This window comes from Petromyzon marinus, unplaced genomic scaffold (genome assembly GCF_048934315.1).
Source record: "Petromyzon marinus isolate PM22_M1 ecotype Great Lakes invasive population unplaced genomic scaffold, UKy_Petmar_22M1.pri1.0 PM_G_Scaffold_39, whole genome shotgun sequence".
NCBI classification, from domain to species: Eukaryota; Metazoa; Chordata; class Hyperoartia; order Petromyzontiformes; family Petromyzontidae; genus Petromyzon; species Petromyzon marinus.
The window spans coordinates 1,584,649-1,607,331 of NW_027422972.1; the positions used below are offsets into that span (position 1 = coordinate 1,584,649).

Consider the following 22,683-nt stretch of genomic DNA (forward strand, 5'->3'; position numbering starts at 1 on the left):
TGTGACCGAATTTTTAACAATAAACTATATACATAAATTATAACGCCAAAATCTAGAGCCATATTTTAGGCCACTGAATAGCAGTGGCAGCTAGGGGTGTACAACTCCTCTAGAGCAGTTTTGAGTGAAGATCTCATAGGTAGTGATTCAAGTTGCAGTTTATTGGCAATAGCATTCCAGACCCTGGGGTCATGAATAGCAAAGGCCCTTCCTCCAGTTTTTGTACGGCAATAGGGAATGTGAAGCTGGTAAATGAGTGAAGACCTGAGGTCAAATTTGTTCTTTGAAACAGAGAGGAGATCCAGTAGGTAGTCTGCGGAATTTTTTGTAAGTACATCGTGAATAAATAAGATCTGGTGCACAAGCCGTCGAACTTTAAGAGATGTTAAGTTTGACCCAATGTAGAGATCACAGTGGTGAGTCTATGGGGCAGTGTTGAGTCTATGGGCAGTGTTGAGTCTATGGGCAGTGTTGAGTCTATGGGCAGTGTTGAGTCTATGGGCAGTGTTGAGTCTACGGGCAGTGTTGAGTCTATGGTGCAGTGTTGAGTATATGGGCAGTGTTGAGTCTACGGGCAGTGTTGAGTCTACGGGCAGTGTTGAGTCTATGGTGCAGTGTTGAGTATATGGGCAGTGTTGAGTCTACGGGCAGTGTTGAGTCTACGGGCAGTGTTGAGTCTATGGGCAGTGCTGAGTCTATTATGGTGCAGTGTTGAGTCTATGGTGCAGTGTTGAGTCTATGGGCAGTGTTGAGTCTATGGGCAGTGGTGAGTCTCTGGGCAGTGCTGAGTCTATGGGCAGTGCTGAGTCTATGGGCAGTGCTGAGTCTATGGGCAGTGTTTATCAGTTCTACAGAATCTGAGCCTCGCTCGCACTGCGTGTTCGCCTATCCGCACTACGATTTATAAAAGCGCCCTGCTAAGGCCTCACGTGATAGCAGCCCTGCCGAGTCGCCTGCCCGTGATTCAAGGCACGGGACGTCGAATCTCCTCCTCCACCACGACCACACGAGGACATTGTTTTGTTTGTAACCTCACCACGAAGGAGGATATAGCTCAAGACCCCCCCCCCCAGACACCTACGCAGCGTTGCGCTGGTGAGTGCCGTGTTGAGGCCTATTCCGGGAGTGTCACCGGTCTCGGCTAGATTGCCCAGCCGACCGAGGCGGCACTTTGGCCGGCTACAGATGCCGCTGTCATGCGATGGCCTCCATAGAGACCTGGAAGATGGTCTCTAGGTTATGTTGTGGGTTAGCAAGCTTCCCAAGGATGCGTGAAGGCTGCCGCTCGGCTTTTGTAACGAATCTTTGCTGCGTGTTTTAAACTTGAATTATTTGCAATGCACGCGTGTCAATGTGCTCTAGAGGAGTTGTACAACCCTAGCTGCCACTGCTGTTCAGTGGCCTAAATTATGGCTCTAGATTTTGGTGTTATAATTTTTTTATGTAGTTTATTGTTAAAAATTCGGTCACAGTCCCTATGATCACTGTTACATTGGATTTATGGCTTTTATTTTGGTGATTTCGAAAAGTTTTTTTTTGTTTTGGCCATGTTTTTGTTTATTGTAGTACGGAGTTAGACTGATGGCTTTAATCTTAGTTGTCTTGTGGTTGTTGTTGTTATTTGACTTGCATCCCACTGGGATTTTTGCACACAGCATTGGTGTACGGTGCTATTTCAGGAATATTTTGATATTTTTTTCCTATATTTTCTGTTTGCACAGTCACATAATCACTTTAAGATGTTTTCTTGTTCATGTTTTTTGTTTGTTGCGGTTGCACCCGATTCAAGAGCCGAATGGCTCACAGGGCTATACCAAATAAATGAACTATGAACTATGCGTCGCTCAAAGACTTCACTCGAGTGTGTCGTGTTCAAGCTCGCTTTGTCTACCTTAGGAGCTTACAAAGTGCCGCCCAATAATTTACCGTGCGTCTGCCTCTTAGACCGAGTGAATCGCTTGAACAAGTGCACATTCAGAAGCGTAAACTCTGCGAGTATCTCGTTTTGAATCTTGATGTGAAGCTTTCGTGACTGCAGTAATTCATATTCTTAGCTCTTTCGGTAAAGTCAGAGTTGAAAGGAAACAATAAAGCAATAAAATATATATAAAACAATAAAAATTCTCACGACGTTTCGACCTGATGACGACCGTTTGTGTTATGGTCGAAACGTGAGAAATTTTATTGTTTTATATATATTTTATTATTTTGTTGTTTACCTTCAACGTGACTTTACCGAAAGAGCTAAGAATATCTCATTTTATTCATAGTCTGTGTTTCCAAGGACAAAAAAATTGCACATTCTCATTACCAATACATCGACCTGGCTGGCGGTCACAGTTGCCAGGAGCCCCTTTCCCTGTCGGCTTGACATTTTTTTCAACTCAATTGTTTTTTTTACACAGCTCTTGGACAGACGTGCGGCAGTGTTGGTTTATATCCTGGAAGGTGCTCTCACTTCAGGGGATGTTTCATTGATGGGAAAAAAAACCTGAGCTGGGGCTGTAATCAATGTTGTTTTATTGATCTAGTTTAAAACATCAGCACGAACATCGGTGCCAAACTAACACGATGTGAGGCGCTAGATTTGAAGCTTTCGCGATGTGCAAGGATTCATACTCTTTGGATTTTTTTCGGTAAAGTCGCGGGGGTAAAAAAAAATAAAGTTAAACCCAAGTTAAACTTTAGCAGCCTTATAGTTTACAGCAGTATGCTCTGCAAGGCAACCAGTTTGTCAGCTTAACTACTGCCTCCTGCCTCTGGTTCACGTGTGTAACGCTCTTCAACCTGCACACGGCCATCTCTCCGTCCCCAACCCCCTGCAGCATAACAGAAGGCGGCTTAACTTAGCCCCCCCCACGGCCCTTCTTATCTCCCCCCCCCCCCCTTAACCTGTATACAATCTCGGGTGTCTTAGAGTTCTCTTCACCTGATGCAGCAATTTTGCCGTGACGGTTTCCACCTCAAGACGGAAGCTTGTGCTGCTGCCTCCGAAACGTCGTGATTTTAATTGTTGTTTTTTTCATTTATTTATTTTATAGATTTTTTTTTACCTACGTGACTTTAGCAAAAAAAACAACGAGTCCAATGCGAGGAGGCGTTTCCCCCAACGTTCGTTTTCTGCGGTGGCAAAAAATGCAGCCTCTGCAAAACGATGAGAACCTAAACATTTTTCTCAACGCAGGAGGAACATGTCCATCAGTGAGGGAGCCTTAGGCATGCATCCAATTGTCCCTTGTGAAGGAGGAGGTCTTTAACCCGGCATGGTTGTCACCTGGTGTACAGGAGGTCGTGGGGTTTGATACCGACCCTGACACTCCCTGCTCTATCTTTGGAGTTGACGTTTCTCGCGCCCCGCGGCCGCGTGGATTTCTCTCCCCGAATCCTCCGGTTTTTTCCCCTCCACATTCAGAAACGCCACGCGTTTAGAGTATTTTGCCCTGAATGTCCACTTGATATCAGCCCACCATTTATGGGCCAGGTCTCTTCTTGAAAAGAGCTATGTAGCACGGTGGTGTGCTTCACGTGGCAACATGAAACATTGGTTACTTTTATTAGTATATATATTTTTAAAGTGATTTGTTTTACTCTTCCTGTAACTCTACACTCACGCCGTGTTTTTGTTTTGTGTTTGTTGTCATGTTCTGACCCAGTGCCACAGCTGGACATCTGTGACAAAAAGAGCTTCGTAGCGCTTTGGATTCCTCCTCTTGCAGTCTAAATAAATATCATTCCCACTGCTCCTCCCACTCCCTCCCCTTCACCCCTCCTAGCCAAGTGAAGGAAGCCGCCAGGCCGACCATCTGCCACCCCCCCCCCCCCCCCCCATGGAGACTTTCTCCACCACCACCCATTTAGTGGCCTTGCTGGTCGTTGTGCTGGGCGACCGTCACAACCCCTTCGCCCTGCCCCTTGACCGTGAGTAGCAAACAGCGCCGCTACCCCACTTGAGACGATGCCCCCTCTCAACGCTACTCCCGCTAAAGGCCATCGACTAAACTCGACTCTTTTGACTTCACCAGGCAATGCCCACTGAGCTTCGTGGCTCTTTTTTTTTCAGAAGCGCCCCGGCTCCTGCAAATGATGGCTTCAACGAAGCACTTTGACATTCAAGCGGGGCCGAGTACTCGAAACACTTGTGGGTATCTGTGTGAGTAGTGTGTGGGTCTCTCTGTGAGTAGTGTGTGGGTATCTGTGTGAGTAGTGTGTGGGTATCTGTGTGAGTAGTGTGTGGGTCTCTCTGTGAGTAGTGTGTGGGTATCTGTGGGTCTCACACAGAGACACACAGACTACTCACGCAGAGACCCACAGACTACTCACAGAGAGACCCACACACTACTCACAGAGAGACCCACACACTACTCACACAGAGACCAACACACTACTCACAGAGAGACCCACACACTACTCACTCAGAGACCCACACACTACTCACACAGAGACCCTCACATTACTCACATAGAGACCCAGACACTACTCACTCAGAGACCCACACACTACTCACACAGAGACCCACAGGCTACTCACTCAGAGACCCACACACTACTCACTCAGAGACCCACACTACTCACACAGAGACCCTCACACTACTCACATAGAGACCCACACACTACTCACTCAGAGACCCACACTACTCACACAGAGACCCTCACACTACCCACATAGAGACCCAGAGACTACTCACTCAGAGACCCACACACTGCTCACACAGAAACCCACAGACTACTCACTCAGAGACCCACAGACTACTCACAGAGAGACCCACACACTACTCACAGAGAGACCCACACACTACTCACAGAGATACCCACACACTACTCACACAGAGACACACACACTACTCACAGAGAGACCCACACACTACTCACACAGAGACCCTCACACTACTCACATAGAGACCCAGACACTACTCACTCAGAGACCCACACACTACTCACACAGAGACCCACAGACTACTCACATAGAGACCCAGACACTACTCACTCAGAGACCCACACACTACTCACACAGAGACCCACAGACTATTCACTCAGAGACCCACAGACTACTCACAGAGAGACCCACACACTACTCATAGAGAGACCCACACACTACTCAGAGATACCCACACACTACTCACACAGAGACACACACACTACTCACAGAGAGACCCACACACTACTCACTCAGAGACCCACACACTACTCACACAGAGACCCTCACACTACTCACATAGAGACCCAGACACTACTCACTCAGAGACCCACACACTACTCACACAGAGACCCACACACTACTCACACAGAGACCCGCAGACTACTCACTCAGAGACCAACACACTACTCACACAGAGAGCCACACACTACTCACAGAGAGACCCACACACTACTCAGAGAGAGACTCACACACTACTCACACAGGGACCCACAGACTACTCACACAGAGACCCACAGACTACTCACACAGAGACCCTCACACTACTCACATAGAGACCCAGAGACTACTCACTCAGAGACCCACACACTACTCACACAGAGACCCACAGACTACTCACTCAGAGACCCACAGACTACTCACAGAGAGACCCACACACTACTCAGAGAGACCCACACACTACTCACAGAGATACCCACACACTACTCACTCAGAGACCCACACACTACTCACACAGAGACCCTCACACTACTCACATAGAGACCCAGACACTACTCACTCAGAGACCCACACACTACTCACACAGAGACCCACAGACTACTCACATAGAGACCCAGACACTACTCACTCAGAGACCCACACACTACTCACACAGAGACCCACAGACTACTCACTCAGAGACCCACAGACTACTCACAGAGAGACGTACACACTACTCATAGAGAGACCCACACACTACTCAGAGATACCCACACACTACTCACACAGAGACCCACAGACTACTCACTCAGAGACCCACAGACTACTCACAGAGAGACGTACACACTACTCATAGAGAGACCCACACACTACTCAGAGATACCCACACACTACTCACACAGAGACACACACACTACTCACACAGAGACCCGCAGACTACTCACTCAGAGACCCACACACTACTCACACAGAGAGCCACACACTACTCACAGAGAGACCTACACACTACTCAGAGAGAGACTCACACACTACTCACACAGAGAGACCCACACACTACTCACACAGAGAGACCCACACACTACTCACACAGAGAGAACCACACACTACTCACAGAGAGACCCACACACTACTCACACACAGAGACCCACACACTACTCACACAGAGACCCACACACTACTCACACAGAGACCCACACACTACTCACACAGAGACCCACAGTCTATCACACAGAGACCCACAGACTACTCACACAGAGACCCACGCACTACTAACAGAGAGACCCACAGACTACTCACACAGAGACCCACACACTACTCACAGAGATACCCACAGACTTCTCACACAGAGACCCACAGACTACTCACACAGAGACCCACACACTACTCACAGAGATACCCATAGACTACTCACACAGAGACCCACAGACTACTCACACAGAGACCCACACACTACTCACACAGAGACCCACATACTACTCACACAGAGACCCACAGACTACTCACACAGAGACCCACACACTACTCACACAGATACCCACACACTACTCACACAGAGATCCACACACTACTCACACAGAGACCCTATTAACACTCTGCTGTATTTTCGCCCGCAGCTGCGGTTATCATCTCTGGCCACGTACGGTACCAAAGAAGCTCACATCAGGTGTATGCAGCAAAGCAGCAACCTCCTGAAACACGACGGAAAGGTGCATGGTTGCGACATCACACACACACACGTACAGGGCCCAGTTGAGTACGCAGTTTGTTAAGGTGCAGCACTGCAAGTACTTGCTCAGCCCGGAGCGACCCCCCCCACCCTCGGGAGCGACCTCTGCCCGCTCGCTGTATCTGCCCCCCCCCCCACCACCGCCTCACACAGCCAACCCCCCGTCGATGCTGTCGGAGCCAGACAGGATGTACAGGGCGAGAGAGGGAGAGGCGGTGTACATGGAGTGCTCGGTGTGGCCGCCCGCCACCATCCTGTGGTGAGACCGAACGCTGCGCCTGAGCGTCCGTCCCTCTCCGCCTCTCCTCTCGCTCTCCGCTCGCTGGAGACTCTTTTTGTTTATTTCACCGCCTGATGCCCACCGAGCCGTGCAGCTGTTTTTCAGAAGCTACCCGGCCATGTCGCAAACGACGGCCCTGACGACGCGCCTCGAAGCTCCCTGTCGCGAGGGCTGTACGTGCCCTGAACTTCTTTCGCACCCTACGTGGCCAACCATGCTAATCTGTGCCTCCGTGGATCTGGGTGTCTGTGGGTCTCTCTGTATGTGTATGTGCCCTGAACTTCTTTCGCACCCTACGTGGCCAACCGTGCTAATCAGAGGCACGAGAGCCGAGTCTGTTTTGTGAATGCCGCCAGCGGGTTTGCATGGCTGACCACGTACGGAGCGAAAGAAGTTCAACATAGAACACTCCCATAGACTTCAATGCTAAAGGCTCCCATAGACTTCAATGTTAAAGGCTCCCATAGACTTCAATGTTAAAGGCACCCATAGACTTCAATGTTAAAGGCTCCCATAGGCTTCAATGTTAAAGGCCCCCATAGACTTCAATGTTAAAGGCTCTCAAAGACTTCAATGTCAAAGGCTCCCATAGACTTCAATGTCAAAGGCTCGCATAGGCTTCAATGTTAAAGGCTCCCATAGGCTTCAATGTTAAAGGCTCCCATAGACTTCAATGTTAAAGGCTCCCATAGGCTTCAATGTTAAAGGCTCCCATAGGCTTCAATGTTAAAGGCTCCCATAGGCTTCAATGTTAAAGGCTCCCATATGCTTCAATGTTAAAGGCTCCCATAGACTTCAATGTTAAAGACTCCCATAGACTTCAATGTTAAAGGCTCCCATAGACTTCAATGTTAAAGGCTCCCATAGACTTCAATGTTAAAGGCTCCCATAGACTTCAATGTTAAAGGCTCCCATAGGCTTCAATGTTAAAGGCCCCCATAGACTTCAATGTTAAAGGCTCCCATAGACTTCAATGTCAAAGGCTCCCATAGACTTCAATGTCAAAGGCTCGCATAGGCTTCAATGTTAAAGGCTCCCATAGGCTAACATTTATAATTTTGCGCGCGCGGGGGCAGGGTAGGGCGACTGTCGATGGCCGCCACGCGGACGTGGCTCAGAGCGAGAGAGCGAGAGGGGCACTCAACGCGGCGGAGGGCCGCGTGAACCTCGCCGCCCCAACGTCCCCCGGGACGTTCGCCTCCGCGTCTCCCGAAGCCGCCGACCCCGGATCTCAAATCCCCCGACGGCATCGCCGTCAAACCTCAACGGTTCACGCCCCCCGCCTGCCCCCCCCCCACGCCTTCCCGCGCACCGCCAGGTTCAGGAACTACCGGAGCTTGAATGTTGAGGGCGAGCGCTTCCAGATCTTCGAGAATGGCACCCTTCACATCGTGGACTTGCGGCGCGAGGACACGGACACTTACACCTGCTTCGCCACCAACAACCTCAACACAGACCAGCTGCGGGCGCACCTCTCCGTCGAAGGTGAGCAAAGTCGCCGCCGGCAACAAACCCGCCGGCCGGAATCCCTCTCCGATCCGGCGCCGAGCCGTTAACCGCCGCCGTCGAAGACGAAGATCCCCCGCCGTGTAGCCTCAACAGGCCGCGGGGGCGAGCGCCGTTAGCGAGCGGCGCCTGTGAAGGCCGGCACGGCGCACGAGGGGGTGGGTGGCCGGCGCCACGCCCGACCGCCTTTGTCTCCCCGGTGCTGGCGATGTTCGTCACACACCGCGCCGGGTGCTCGTTTGAGGCTGAGTCGACCTTACGGGAGGCCCAAGACCGGTTCAGATAATCGTCACCGCGTGTTGGTGGCCGTGAGCGGGAATCGAACTTGGGTTCGCTGGGTTCGTAGCGCGGTGTAGCGCGGCGTAGACCACTACACCCGCCGCCGCCACCACCGCCGCCACCATTAACTACCACCACCATCACCCCCACAACCACCTCCACAGTGGCGCCGGGCGGTGAGGAGGAGGACGAGGAGGAGGACGAGGAGGAGGGCCAGGACGATGGCAAGGAGGCCTCTACGTCCTCGCCATCGGCCCTCAATGCCGGTAGCGGCCGTGACGGCGGTGCTGACGAGGGCGAGGATGACGACAACGAGCTGTTAGCTACCTCGCCAGGTACGCGGGAGGGCGGCGGCTTGGATCGTCTGACCACCCTGACGATGCAAATGGCCGTAGTCAGCCCAATGAGGTCGGCGGCGCGGAAATTCCTGGGTTTTCAAAAAACTGGGTTTCGGCCACCCCGCGAATCTCCATTGGCTGCTCGGGTTCCCAAGTGCTTGCTTCATTCATGCTTGGATTCAATGTTAAAGGCTCCCATAGACTTCAATGTTAAAGGCTCCCATAGACTTCAATGTTAAAGGCTCCCAAAGACTTCAATGTTAAAGGCTCCCATAGACTTCAATGTTAAAGGCTCCCATAGACTTCAATGTTAAAAGCTCCCATAGACTTCAATGTTAAAGGCTCCCATAGACTTCACTGTTAAAGGCTCCCATAGACTTCACTGTTAAAGGCTCCCATAGACTTCACTGTTAAAGGCTCCCATAGACTTCACTGTTAAAGGCTCCCATAGACTTCACTGTTAAAGGCTCCCATAGACTTCACTGTTAAAGGCTCCCATAGACTTCACTGTTAAAGGCTCCCATGGACTTCACTGTTAAAGGCTCCCATAGACTTCACTGTTAAAGGCTCTCATAGACTTCACTGTTAAAGGCTCCCATAGACTTCACTGTTAAAGGCTCCCATAGACTTCAATGTTAAAGGCTCCCATAGACTCACGGAGGTGCACACATCGAGGGCAGTCAACAAAGTTCCGGTCAAACGGAGATAAACTAACGCTTTGACAATACAAAAGATTCTCAGCATCGTAACTCTGGGCAGGGGTTTGCTGTTTTGGCAAAGAGCGTTGTTGACACGCGGGGGGTGGCGGTGGTGGTGGTGGTGGTGCACCGCTCACCGCAGAGGAGTTACAATCGGGCACCCGACGTCGATGATGTGACAGTCGGCGTTTTAATTTACCAAATAGTTTTAACGTAGTGTGATGGATCGTCTCTCTGAATGAGTGATTGGGTGGGTGGGTGAGTGGCTGAGTGAACAAGTGAGGAAGAGGTTTCAGTCTCAACTACCAACAACCTCCAACAAATCTTCCATCCCCTAGGAGGTGGTGGCGGTGGTGGTTTTGGTGGTATTGGTGGTGTTGGTGGTGTTGGTGGTGTTGGTGGTGGTGGGGGTGGCGGTGGTGTTGGTGGTGTTGGTGATGGTGTTGGTGGTGTTGGTGGTGGTGGTGGTGTTGGTGTTGTTGGTGGTGGGGGTGGTGGTGTTGGTGGTGGTGTTGGTGGTGGTAGTGGTGGTGTTGGTGGTGGTGGTGTTGGTGGTGTTGGTGGTGATGGTGGTGGAAATGGAGGAGGAGGCGGAGGGTTGTAAGAGGCCCCCCGGTACTCGTACATGGCTCTCATCGTAGCGATGGCGACTGACGTCTCGTTTCTCCGCTTGCCCCTTTGCAGCGACGTCAGCGGCGACAACGTCAGCGGGGCGGGCGTCCGCCACCAGCAAGGCGTCTTGCTGCCCCGGTGCCGCTTGGCCCACGGCGCTTCTGCTCACGCTGGTGCCGTCGTTGGCGCGCGGCGGCGACGTCTAGAAGGAAGCTTTTCTTTCTCGCTCTCGCAAAAATCTTTACGATTTGTGATGCCCCGTTGCGTTCTGACATCGTTTCTCGTTTCCACGCATTCACGTTGTCCCGAGTTTTATTCGGGGAAAAAAGTAACGCGCCGTGTGCCCGCGACGTCTCGCGGAGAGCCGTCTTGCGTGACGATTTTAAACGCGAGTTGCGACTGAGTCATGCCCTGAAGTTGTTCCGTGCTGCTGCTGCCGTGCTGAAGACGTAATCATAAAGGCGCCAAGTTAGCTGTTGCTGCTGTTGTTGACACAAATGTTGCCGTTGTTGATGGTCCAGCTGAGGCAGGGAGAAGGTGCCAGAGTCTTGCGGGGCGAACGCTGTTGTGGATCTGGGGGGGGCGCTGTGGTGCTCTGTGAGTGATGTACAGCAACGGGAGACGAGTTTTGTGCGTCCGTCTCGTCTCACACGCTTAGGTGAGGACATCACTGACGAAGAATAATATTTTGTTACCAGGTTAAGAAGGGCCCACAACTGGGGCCTATCGTTGGCTTCCGATTTCACCGATTTTCCTCGAGTCGAAATAAAAACATCTGATTGTGAATATAACAGCACGAGCTTTAACTACCCGGCTTCGCCCGGGACTTGGATTCACCACACCCGGCCGCCTTTGTCTGCCGATGTTCACACCACAACATTTACTCGTTTGAGGCTGAGTCGACCTAGGGGAGGCCCAGGACCGGTTGAAATAATCGTCACCGGTGGTGGCCGTGAGCGGGAATCGAACTCGGGTCGCCGGGTTCGTAGCGCAGCGTAGCGCTAACCGCTACACTACCGCTCCCCCCCCCACACACAGACACACACAGACACACACACAGACACACAGACACACACAGACAACGCTAACCGCTACACTACAATGTGTTACGCTTCCACGTGCGCGGGTCACGTGACAGATTTGATGTCACAGCTCACTTGCCGTGCAAAAAATAAATGCATTATTGAGCTCCCCCCCCCCCCCCCCCCCATAAAATAGAAGCTAAAAGTGTATTTTTATGTTTGCACGGTGTACAGTCTGGAAAGTACCCACATGGCAAATTTAAAGTTTGTTGCATGTCGGGAAGTACGCTAAACATTTTGAACAGACACATAATCACAACTTTGCCTTTTATATATCTGGAGATAAGGGAAACTACCGTTCGCAAACTATCACGGTTTGAAAGAGACGCTTAACGACGCCTCGGTGGTGTTTAAAGAAGTTGTTACCACGTAAAATCTCCACATTCAATGGGGAACAAAATAAACACATCATGCTCCAGTTTAAATGCCCCGACCACCTGTGAGATCACCACGGAGCTTAGGCCAAGTTCGCTGACAGGTCACGGGACAGACCCAGATGCCATGGATTGACTGAGACAATTGGCAGATGCACTACAGTACACATCCACACCCACCCTTCCACTCATCCGCCGACCGATCCACCCACCCTTTCACTCAATTACCCACCCACTCATCTACCCATCCAGTCATTCGCCCACTCACCTACCCACCCACTCACCTACCCATCCACTCACCTACCCACTCACCTACCGACTCACTCACCTACCCACTCACCTACCCACCCACTCACCTACCCACCCACTCACCTACCCACTCACTCACCTACCCATCCACTCACCTACCCACCAACTCATCTACCCATCCAGTCATTCGTCCACTCACTCACCTACCCACCCACTCACCTACCCACTCACCCATCCACTCATCTACCTACCCACTCACCTACCCACTCACTCACCCACTCACTCACCTACCCACCCACTCACCTACCCACCCACTCACCTACCCACCCACTCATCTACCCATCCAGTCATTCGCCCACTCACCCCACACCGCACCGTTTGAACCTCTTCCTCCTGCGCTGATACGAGCCGTCATCAAAGATGTCCGCAGCCACCGGGTCCACGACCCAGTGATTGCTTCTGCCCGGCCGACCCGGCCTTCTGGGCACTTTAACAAAGCAGTCTTCAAACGTGAGGCAGCGACGGACAGAGTTTCCCCACTTCTTATTGTTCTGATAGAAGGGGAAGTTCTCTGTAATGAAGCGACGGATGTCCCTCGCTGTCAGGCGCCCCTCGGCCGGGATGACAATCGCCATCGCTATGCGAGCGATGTACGAGTATGGAGGCCTCTTACCCCCTCCACCTCCACCACCTACACTCCTCCATCACCAACACCACCTCCTAGGGGATTGAAAATGTTGAGGTTGTTGGCAGTTGAGACTGAAATATGTTCCTCACTTGTTCACTCACCCACTCACTCCCCCACTTACCCACCCAATCACTCAGTCACCCACCCACTTACCCACCCCAATCACTCAGTTACCCACCCACTCACTCACCCACCCACCCAATCACTCAGTCACCCACCCACTCACCCACCCACTCACCCACCCATTCATTCACAATTACCCACTCACTCACCCACTCACACACTCACCGACTCACTCACCCACCCACTCATTCACACAATTACTCACCCACTCACTCACCCACTCACTCACTTACCCACTCACTCACACACCCACTCACCCATTCACTCACCTACCCACTCACTCACACACTCACTCACTCATTCACCCACTTACCCACACATTCACACACCCACCCACTCACTCACCCATTCACCCACTTACCCATCCAATCACTCAGTTACCCACCCACTCATTCACATAATTACTCACCCACTCACTCACACACCCACTCACTCACCCACTCATTCACACACCCACTCACTCACCCACTCATTCACAATTACTCACACACTCACCCTCTCAGCCAATCAGCCACCCCCTCACTCACCCTCTCAGCCAATCAGCCACCCCCTCACTCACACACTCACCCAATCAACCACCCCCTCACTCACCCTCTCAGCCAATCAGCCACCCCCTCACTCAACCTCTCAGCCAATTAGCCACCCTCACTCACCCACTCAGCCAATTAGCCACCCCCTCACTCAACCTATCAGCCAATTAGCCACCTTCTCACTCACCCAGTCGTCCAGCTGACTCCACCAAACGCTTGGCTACGTACTGTGCGATGTCAACATCTCCATATATATACAACATACATATAACATACATACAGCATACATACAACACACATACAACACACGTATAACATACATATAACATACAACACACAGACAGCAAAGCCGCGTCCACAAACTACACGCCAACATCATCATCATTATTAGTGCGCTTGGTGCAAATCGAGAAAGTTGAGACATGGCTCCTCCTCCTCCTGCTGCTGAGAAGAGAGGCTGTTGGTGGTGGAGGAGGAGGAGACGAGCGTGGGGCACCCCACCCCCTCCTGCTGCTGCTGCTCCCTGCCCGGCACCTTCACCACCACCTTCACCACCTTCACCACCACCACCTTCACCACCACCATCACCATCACCACCTCCACCACCTTCACCACCACCTACACCACCACCGCCACTGCTGCTGCTGCTGGAGTGAGCGATGCGCTGGGGAGGCCTCCTCTGTGTGCTGGGTCTCTGGGGAGGCCTCCTCTGTGTGCTGGGTCTCTGGGGAGGCCTTCTCTGTGTGCTGGGTCTCTGGGGAGGCCTCCTCTGTGTGCTGGGTCTCGGCGTCAACTCGCTGCCCACTTTGTGTCTTCTCGCACGCACGAGAACGCCTCTCCATCCCCGCCAAGGTCAGCGAGTGTGAGAGAGTGTGTCACAGAGTGTTAATGAGTGTGAGAGAGTGTGTCACAGAGTGTTAATGAGTGTGAGTGTGTCACAGAGTGTTAATGAGTGTGAGAGAGAGTGTCACAGAGTGTTAATTAGTGTGAGAGAGTGTGACAGAGTGTTAATGAGTGTGAGAGCGTGTCACAGAGTGTGAGAGAGGGTGACAGAGTGTGACAGAGTGTTAATGAGTGTGAGAGAGTGTGTCACAGAGTGTCAATGAGTGTGAGAGAGTGTCACAGAGTGTTAATGAGTGTGAGAGTGTTTCACAGAGTGTTAATGAGTGTGAGAGAGTCACAGAGTGGTAACGAGTGTGAGAGAGTGTGACAGAGTGTTAATGAGTGTGAGAGAGTGTGACAGAGTGTTAATGAGTGTGAGAGAGTGTCACAGTGTTAATGAGTGTGAGAGAGTGTTAATGAGTGTCAGAGAGTGTCACAGAGTGAGTGTACTAGTGTGTGTGTGTCTGTGTGTCCGTGTGAGTGTACTAAGAGGTTGGGCCTTACCATCAGCCCCACCAAAACTAAGCACCTGCCTGGGTATTTTGTACTATCGGACACTCCACCCCCACAACTCCCAATCAGTGATGGGGCAGTTGTGGATAGAGTGGAGAGTTTCCCATACCTGGGCAGTGTGCTTATGACCGGCTCCAGTTTAACAGCAGAGGTCTCACTCCGAATCAGTCGAGCGGCAATATATTTTCATCGGTTGCGTAACGCTGTGTGGAAGCTTCCTGGTCTGTCGCTCAGCACGAAGCTTCAGGTCTTCTCGGCCATGGTCATTCCCTCCCTTCTCTACGCTTGCGAAACGTGGACCCCCTTAATGGAACATCTTCGCCGGTTGAAACATTTAGGCTGGCCTGCCTACGATCCATCCTGGGTTTAACCAGGCTGGATTGTGTGAGGAGCTCACAAATCCTTGAAAGATCTGGGCAAGGTCCCATCGGTGAGCTCCTCCGGCGGGCAAGGATTCGTTGGCTGGGTCATGTAGCCCAGCCACCGGATCGAGTGGGCTAAACGGGCGAGGCACGGGCTAGAGAAGAGATGGAGTGATGTGGTACAGGAGGACGTGGAGCTGAGTGGACTTGCCGATGACCGGTACCAGCGGTGTCAAGATCGGCCTCTGTGGAGGAGGCTCGTGAAGGACGCTACTGGGCAGTTGGAGGCAGTCGCCCTCCAACAACAACGGAGGGCGTAGGGGCGACGCTCACAACAACGAGCGGAGCGCTGGGTGGATAAAGCACAGCAGGTTGGCACAGTAGGGGGCACAGGTGGTGCATCAGCCAGTCATCTCAGTCATCTTAGTCGACCCGTGGCATTTGGGTCTGCCCCGTGACCTCCTGCCAGCGGGCGTTCGACACTTCATGTGGCCTCAAGGTGCACATGGCCTGGCACAAGCGTCGTGGTGACGTCACCGCCACTTAGTGGCGAATGGCGATTGTTGTTGTGTACGTGTGTGTGTGTACGTGTATGTGTGTACGTGTGGGGAGCGGTAGTGTAGCGGTTAGCGCGCTGCGCTATGAACCTGGCGACCCGGGTTCGATTCCCGCTCACGGCCAACACCAGTGACGATTATCTGAACCGGTCCTGGGCCTCCCCTAGGTCGACTAAGCCTCAAATGTGTACCTGGTGCGCTTGATAAAAAACATTGCCACTGGGGAGACAAAGGCGGTCGGGCGTGGTGCTGGCCTCCCACCCCCTCGTGTACCGTTACCGGCCTTCATAGGTGCTCGCTAACAGCACTTGCCCCTACAGTCTGTTAAGGCTATATGGGGGATCTTTGTTTTTTGTGTGTGTATGTGTGTGTGTAAGACTAATTGTACGTGTGTACGTGTGTGTGTATGTGTGTGTGTGTAAGTGTACGTGTGTGTGTACGTGTATGTGTGTGTACGTGTGTGTACGTGTGTGTGTAAGTGTACGTGTGTGTGTACGTGTGTGTGTACGTGTGTGTACGTGTGTGTGTATACGCGTGTGTGTGTACGTGTGTGTACGTGTGTGTTTACGTGTGTGTGTGTGTGTACTACGTGGCCGGGAGTCAGAGCCATTCCCTGTACACCTTGGGGTGCGACAGGGATGTCCTCTGGCTCCCACATTATTTAACATCTATTTTGACCACGTAGTTCGTGAAGCCTCCAATAGCTGTACCAGGGGAATCTCCATATGGTACAGATATAATGGGAGGCTAATCGATGCCCGGGTGCGGTCAAGGGATGGCTCCCTATTGCTCAACCACGTTATGTATGCTGATGATTTGGTAATAGCTGCTCAGTCAGAGGAGGAGTTGGAGACGCTGCTGCTGAGACTGGAGCGTGCCACTAAGAGGTGGGGCCTTACCATCAGCCCCACCAAAACTAAGCACCTGCCTGGGTATTTTGTACCATCGGACACTCCGCCCCCACAACTCCCAATCGGTGATGGGGAGGTTGTGGAGAGAGTGAAGAGTTTCCCATACCTGGGCAGTGTGCTTATGACTGGCTCCAGTTTAACAGCAGAGGTCTCACTCCGAATCAGTCGAGCGGCAATATCTTTTCATCGGTTGCGTAACGCTGTGTGAAAGCTACCTGGTCTGTCGCTCCGCACTAAGCTTCAGGTCTTCTCGGCCACGGTCATTCCCTCCCTTCTCTACGCTTGCGAAACGTGGACCCCCCTAATGGAACATCTTCGCCGGTTAGAAACATTTAGGCTGGCTTGCCTACGATCCATCCTGGGTTTAACCAGACTGGATTGTGTGAGGAGCTCACAAATCCTTGAAAGATCTGGGCAGGGTCCCATCGGTGAGCTCCTCCGGCAGGCAAGGCTGCGATGGCTGGGTCATGTAGCCCGCATGCCCAGCCACCGCATGCCGAAACAGCTTTTGTTTGGCCGGATTGAGGGGGCTAAGCGGGCGCGGCACGGGCTAGAGAAGAGATGGAGTGATGTGGTACAGGAGGACGTGGAGCTGAGTGGACTTGCCGATGACTGGTACCAGCGGTGTCAAGATCGGCCTCTGTGGAGGAGGCTCGTGAAGGATGCTACTGGGCAGTTGGAGGCAGTCGCCCTCCAACAACAACGGAGGGTGGAGGAGCGACGCTCAGAACAACGAGCGGAGCGCCGGGTGGCTAAAGCACAGCAGGTTGGCACAGTAGGGGGCACAGGTGGTGCATCAGCCAGTCATCTCAGTCAGTCGACCCGTGGCACCTGGGTCTGCCCCGTGACCTCCTGCCAGCGGGCGTTCGATACTTCACGTGGCCTCAGGGTTCACATAGCCTGGCACAAGCGTCGTGGTGACGTCACCGCCACTTAGTGGCGAATGGCGGTTGTTGTTGTGTGTGTACGTGTGTGTACGTGTGTGTGTGTGTCACTTTGTGTGTTGTGTTGTGGGGAGCGGTGGTGCAGCGGTTGGCACGCCTCGCTATGAACCCGGCGACCCGGGTTCGATTCTCGCTCACGGCCAACACCGGCGACGATTATCTGAGCCGGTCCTGGGCCTCCCCTAGATAGACTCGGCCTCAAATGAGTACCCGGTGCGGTGTGTAAACATCGCCACTGGGGAGACAAAGGTGCCCGGGCGTGTTGCTGGCCACCCTCCCCCCCACGTGTGCCGTTCCAGCCTTCATAGGTGCTGCTCGCTAACACCACTTGTCTCAACGGGCTGTTAAGGCTATATGGGGATCTTTGTCTTTATTTGTGAATGTTGAACGTCTTTCGCACCGTTTGGAGCCAACCGTGCTCATCGAACGATCGGCGGAAGGACAACAAACTGAAACACGGGAAGCAGTTTTACTAAAAAATGAATTTGTCAATCTCGTGCATAGCTCCGGTGGCTTCCTGATATCAGAAGGAAGAGCTTTCCAGACGGCCGCAGGAGCGCTCCTGAAAGCGCGCGATGCGGTGACCGCCTTTGTTTTTAGGCATCTGCGCAACTCTCGAACGTCCAGTGAAAAAGAGCTTCGCGGCTCATCGGATTCCTCCGGCACGAACGCACATCCTGGCTCCGTTTGACGGTCAGCGCAAAGCCGCCGCCGCCGCTCGCGACGCCGCCCCAGAAGTTTCGGGCGGCGGTTTGCGGTCCCCGACGAGATCGGCATTTTGCGTGAAACAAGCCCGACCCTCCCGACGCCCTTTCGCGAGTCCCGTCGAGGGGTGTGCCCGGACAAGCCCCCAGGCAGTGGCACCGCGGCCGAGCTGGGGGGGGGCGGCGGGGGGGAGCGTCTTGCCGCCCTCGTCGCAGGGAGTACGAGGTTCGCCCCGGGTCCACGTTGCCGAGGGGCGGCGTTCGTCCACCGTTGGCCGCGGCGCGATCGGTCACGTGGTCGGCGTAGCGACACGGAGAGAGAGGGGGGGAGGCCCACACGTGCACGTGTGAGCCGCAACCCTCCCTCGTGGAATATTATTTCGTGATGCCACGTTGCACGGTGGTCAGTGGCCCACCTGGGTCGATGGCCCGTCTTCGTGGCACGTAGCAAGAGAGCGACGGGAAAATGGCCGTTATCTGAAACCTCACTTAGCGCACGTTTGGTTTTGCGGTGTCAAATGTTTCGGCGCGTTTTGAAATCGATTTCAAATTGGGGATCGCCGCCGGTGAGCTGGCGACGGGGGTAACGAGGCGCCCCCCCCCCCCCCCCCCCGCGTGCAGGGGAGCAGCACAGGGAGGTGTCGTGCGTATGGGAGAGCCATCGCCTCGTGGCCTCGGAGCAGCGCTGCCATCACCTACGGCGGCCCGAGCCACTCAGTCAGGGCTGCAACACAGAGTGTGAGCTCCGGTAACTCCATTGCACTCACACCCCCATCACACTCACACCCCCGTCACACTCACACCCCCGTCACACTCACCCCATCACACTCACACCCCCATCACACTCACACCCCCATCACACTCACACCCCCATCACACTCACACCCCCATCACACTCACACTCCCATCACACTCACACCCCCATCACACTCACACCCCCATCACACTGACACCCCCATCACACTCACACCCCCGTCACACTGACGCCCCCATCACACTCACACCCCCATCACACTCACACCCCCATCACACTCACACCCCCATCACACTCACACCCCCATCACACTCACACCCCATCACACTCACACCCCCATCACACTCACACCTCCATCACACTCACACTGACACCCCCATCACACTCACACTCCCATCACACTCACACCCCATCGCATTGACACCCACTTCACACTCACACTCCCATCACACTCACACCCCCATCACACTCACACCCCCATCACACTCACACCCCCATCACACTCACACCCCCATCACACTCACACCCCCATCACACTCACACCCCCATCACACTCACACCCCCATCACACTCACACCCCCATCACACTCACACTACCATCACACTCACACCCCCATCACACTCACACCCCCATCACACTCAAACTGCAACACAAGCAATCATCATTATCATCGGGTGTGAAAACCAAGAATATTAATCCCTGCATCCACGAAAGCTTTAAATCGAAAAATAAAATGCGTTAAGATGTTCAAACACCAAAAATAGAAACCGAATACAATCTGCATTAACCACACGCACAGACACAGAGAGAGTGTTTGTGTTGAACATGTAAACAAAACACGCTCCGATCACATTCGCATTGTCTTTGAAACTGATTGGCCCACACCCTACACTTAGAGTCGTACCCCCAGAGCACATCAAGAGGACAAAAGTACAAAGACAAAGGGTCGCTATCGGAGCATTTACAGCTGGTAGTGAGCAACTACAACATGGGACCAATAGGTACCACGTGCTCTTTGCTTCCGTCGGTAAAGTCCCCGCGGGAATAAAATAAATTAAATCCGCGACGTCTTCTTTGGTTCTTTCGGTAAAGTCACCACGTAGAATGAGAATAAAATAATAAACTAACACAATAAAATACTCACGACGTTTCGGCCACAGCACAAGTGGCCTTCTTCGAAACGTCGTGAGAATTTTATCGTGTTATTTTATTATTTTATTCTCATTCTACGTGGTGACTTTACCGAAAGAACCAAAGGAGATGAATCCTTGCAGTCACGAAAGCTTTAAATCTAAATTTTAATCCGCGACGTTTATGGGCGCAACACGAAGCTGTACGTCACCAGGTGGAGACAACCACAGCAAGGAGACAGTTGCTGAGGTGGGCAGAAGGGCTGCCATGACAAGAGGCCATGTAGGTAAGAGAGGGGGGGAGGAGGAGCAAGGGGGGAGAGATAGAGAGAGGGGGGGGGGGGGTGTAGGGTAAAGTGACGTAGTTAGAAATAAAATAAAATAAGTAACACAAATTTAAAAGAAATCAAAATTGTTTTTCTTTTATTTCTCCCCACGCGAGTTTGCCGAAAGAACGAAAGAGTGTGAAGTGGGCAGGAGAGGGAAATATTCACGCTCTGCGCGCGTGTCTTATTTGATCTGCGCCAGGGGGTTTATCTCCTGTCGCTGTGGTGGTAGATTCACTCCAGGCACACACTGGTGAGTGGCCGCACCTCGCAAGGCATTGTGGGTTGGGGTTTACACGGCATTCCCGCTTAGAGAGGCGTCCCTGCAACGCACGCTGATGTGAAGAAGCCATCTGTGCCGGCAGCCACCAGCAAAACGTCCGTCCCGTGTGGTCAAACGTCGCGTGCGGATCGCTCTCCCGCAAGAAGCACCCGGCGGTGCTGTCAAAGCCGTAATATGGCAACGCTTGCAGTTCGCCACGTGACGGCCGTTTTCATCGGCCGCGTCGGGTGGAGGAGGGTGTGCGGCACGACATTTTACTTACGCGGTGACCCAACTGGCCCCACCACCAAAGAAATCCATCGTGAACCATCCGTGCCGCTGGACCTCTTGCCTCCAAATTTCGATTTAAAGCTTTCGTGACTGCAAGGATTGATCTTCTTTGGTTCTTTCGGTAAGGTCACGTAGAGTGAGACTAAAATAATAAAATAACACAACGTTTCGTCGTGACGTTTCGTCGTGAGAATTTTATTGTTATTTTATTATTTTATTCTCATTCTACGTGACCTTACCGAAAGAACCAAAGAAGATGAACTCGTGCCCCCACTTAGGGCCTTCCTCTTCTCCTCTGGCCACGGCTCGCTTGCCGCCCTTCTCTCTGCGGAGGGCGGCTCCGAGATGATGTAAACTCCTGCGCCTGGTATGCAGGTCGGGTGTTAGATCCCGACCCTGACGCGGTCGTGTGAAATTCTTCCTCCAGCTCCTCCGGTTTTATCCCTCCACATGAAGAAACATGCGTTGAGACTTTGGGAGATTAATTTGGTGCTCCCGAATGTGCAAACGATGGGCCGCTTTGTCGAGCTGTCATTCGTGGCCAGTGTCACTTGTAACAAAAAATATAAGTGAATACATCAGTGGGCTTTGCCTGGTGAGATGGGGATGGTTTAGTTTCATTTGCATGCGATTGGGTCATTTGTTTTGCTGTTTGTTACTCTAACGTTTTTATCCGCCCCTGCTGGACATCTGTGAAAATTCACTCCGCAGCTCATCGGATTCCTCCAGTATAAATCATTATTCTGATTTCAACTATTTCAACGATCAACTTTTTATTTTATTTTACCAGGTAAGGCTCACTGAGCCGCATCGTAAGCTGCCTGGCAATCACAAATGACGATAGCCCAAGCGGAAGTGGCTCATTATTATCACCGCGTGGAAAATGTTCCGCGGTAGGCCGAGTGCTCTCCGAACGTGCGACGTCGATTACAAAATGCGGAGGGTGAAAAACCCGGAGGAACCCGGGGGGGAAATCGACGTCGAGAGAGACGCACGCCAACTCCCAAATACGCACGCAGTAGCAGGCGTCGGGGTCAGGATGGAACCCCACGACCTCCTGCGTAGCGGCCGAGGGCACGCAGGCGGTCCGCTCCTTCACGGCGGGGTAGGGGGGATGGGGTCAGGCGAAGTCGCCTTTGCCGGCACGTGACCCCCCCCGGGCAGAGGCCGCCGCGCCGACATCGGCGTGAGAACACATTCCTGCCGGAGGGAGCCGGTAGGGAACGTTGGGTTGAGTTTATAAGGGCACCACGGGGTGACCAGCCCCTCCCCAACCAGGCCCACCCCTCCCACCCTCACCCATCCCCTCCCTCCCTCCCCACCCAGCCCCTCCCCACCCCCTCCACCCAGCCCGTCCCCACCCTCCCCACCCTCCCCACCCCACCCTCCCCACCCTCCCCTCTCCACCCCTCCCATTTGTGGATGTACGACAGACGGACGGACACAACA

At 52.9% G+C, this 22,683-nt stretch overlaps 1 protein-coding gene across 5 annotated transcripts; it reads left to right on the plus strand.

Moving 5' to 3' along the window:
- Positions 1-903: 903 nt before the first annotated feature.
- Positions 904-11,342, plus strand: LOC142916511 (uncharacterized). Of its 5 annotated transcripts, none has more exons than XM_076061648.1 (7): positions 904-1,095; positions 4,061-4,150; positions 6,726-6,818; positions 6,992-7,097; positions 8,437-8,603; positions 9,068-9,238; positions 10,624-11,342. In XM_076061648.1, the coding sequence occupies exons 2-7, from the start codon at positions 4,081-4,083 to the stop codon at positions 10,755-10,757; spliced, it is 741 nt and encodes a 246-aa protein (XP_075917763.1). In that variant the 5' UTR covers positions 904-1,095; positions 4,061-4,080; the 3' UTR covers positions 10,758-11,342. The 5 variants fall into 5 exon arrangements, with proteins under 5 accessions (XP_075917763.1, XP_075917765.1, XP_075917760.1 ...); XM_076061645.1 differs by lacking the exon at positions 904-1,095 and adding an exon at positions 3,816-3,918; XM_076061646.1 differs by lacking the exon at positions 904-1,095 and adding an exon at positions 3,816-3,918 and having other exon boundaries at positions 4,061-4,138.
- Positions 11,343-22,683: the final 11,341 nt, after the last annotated feature.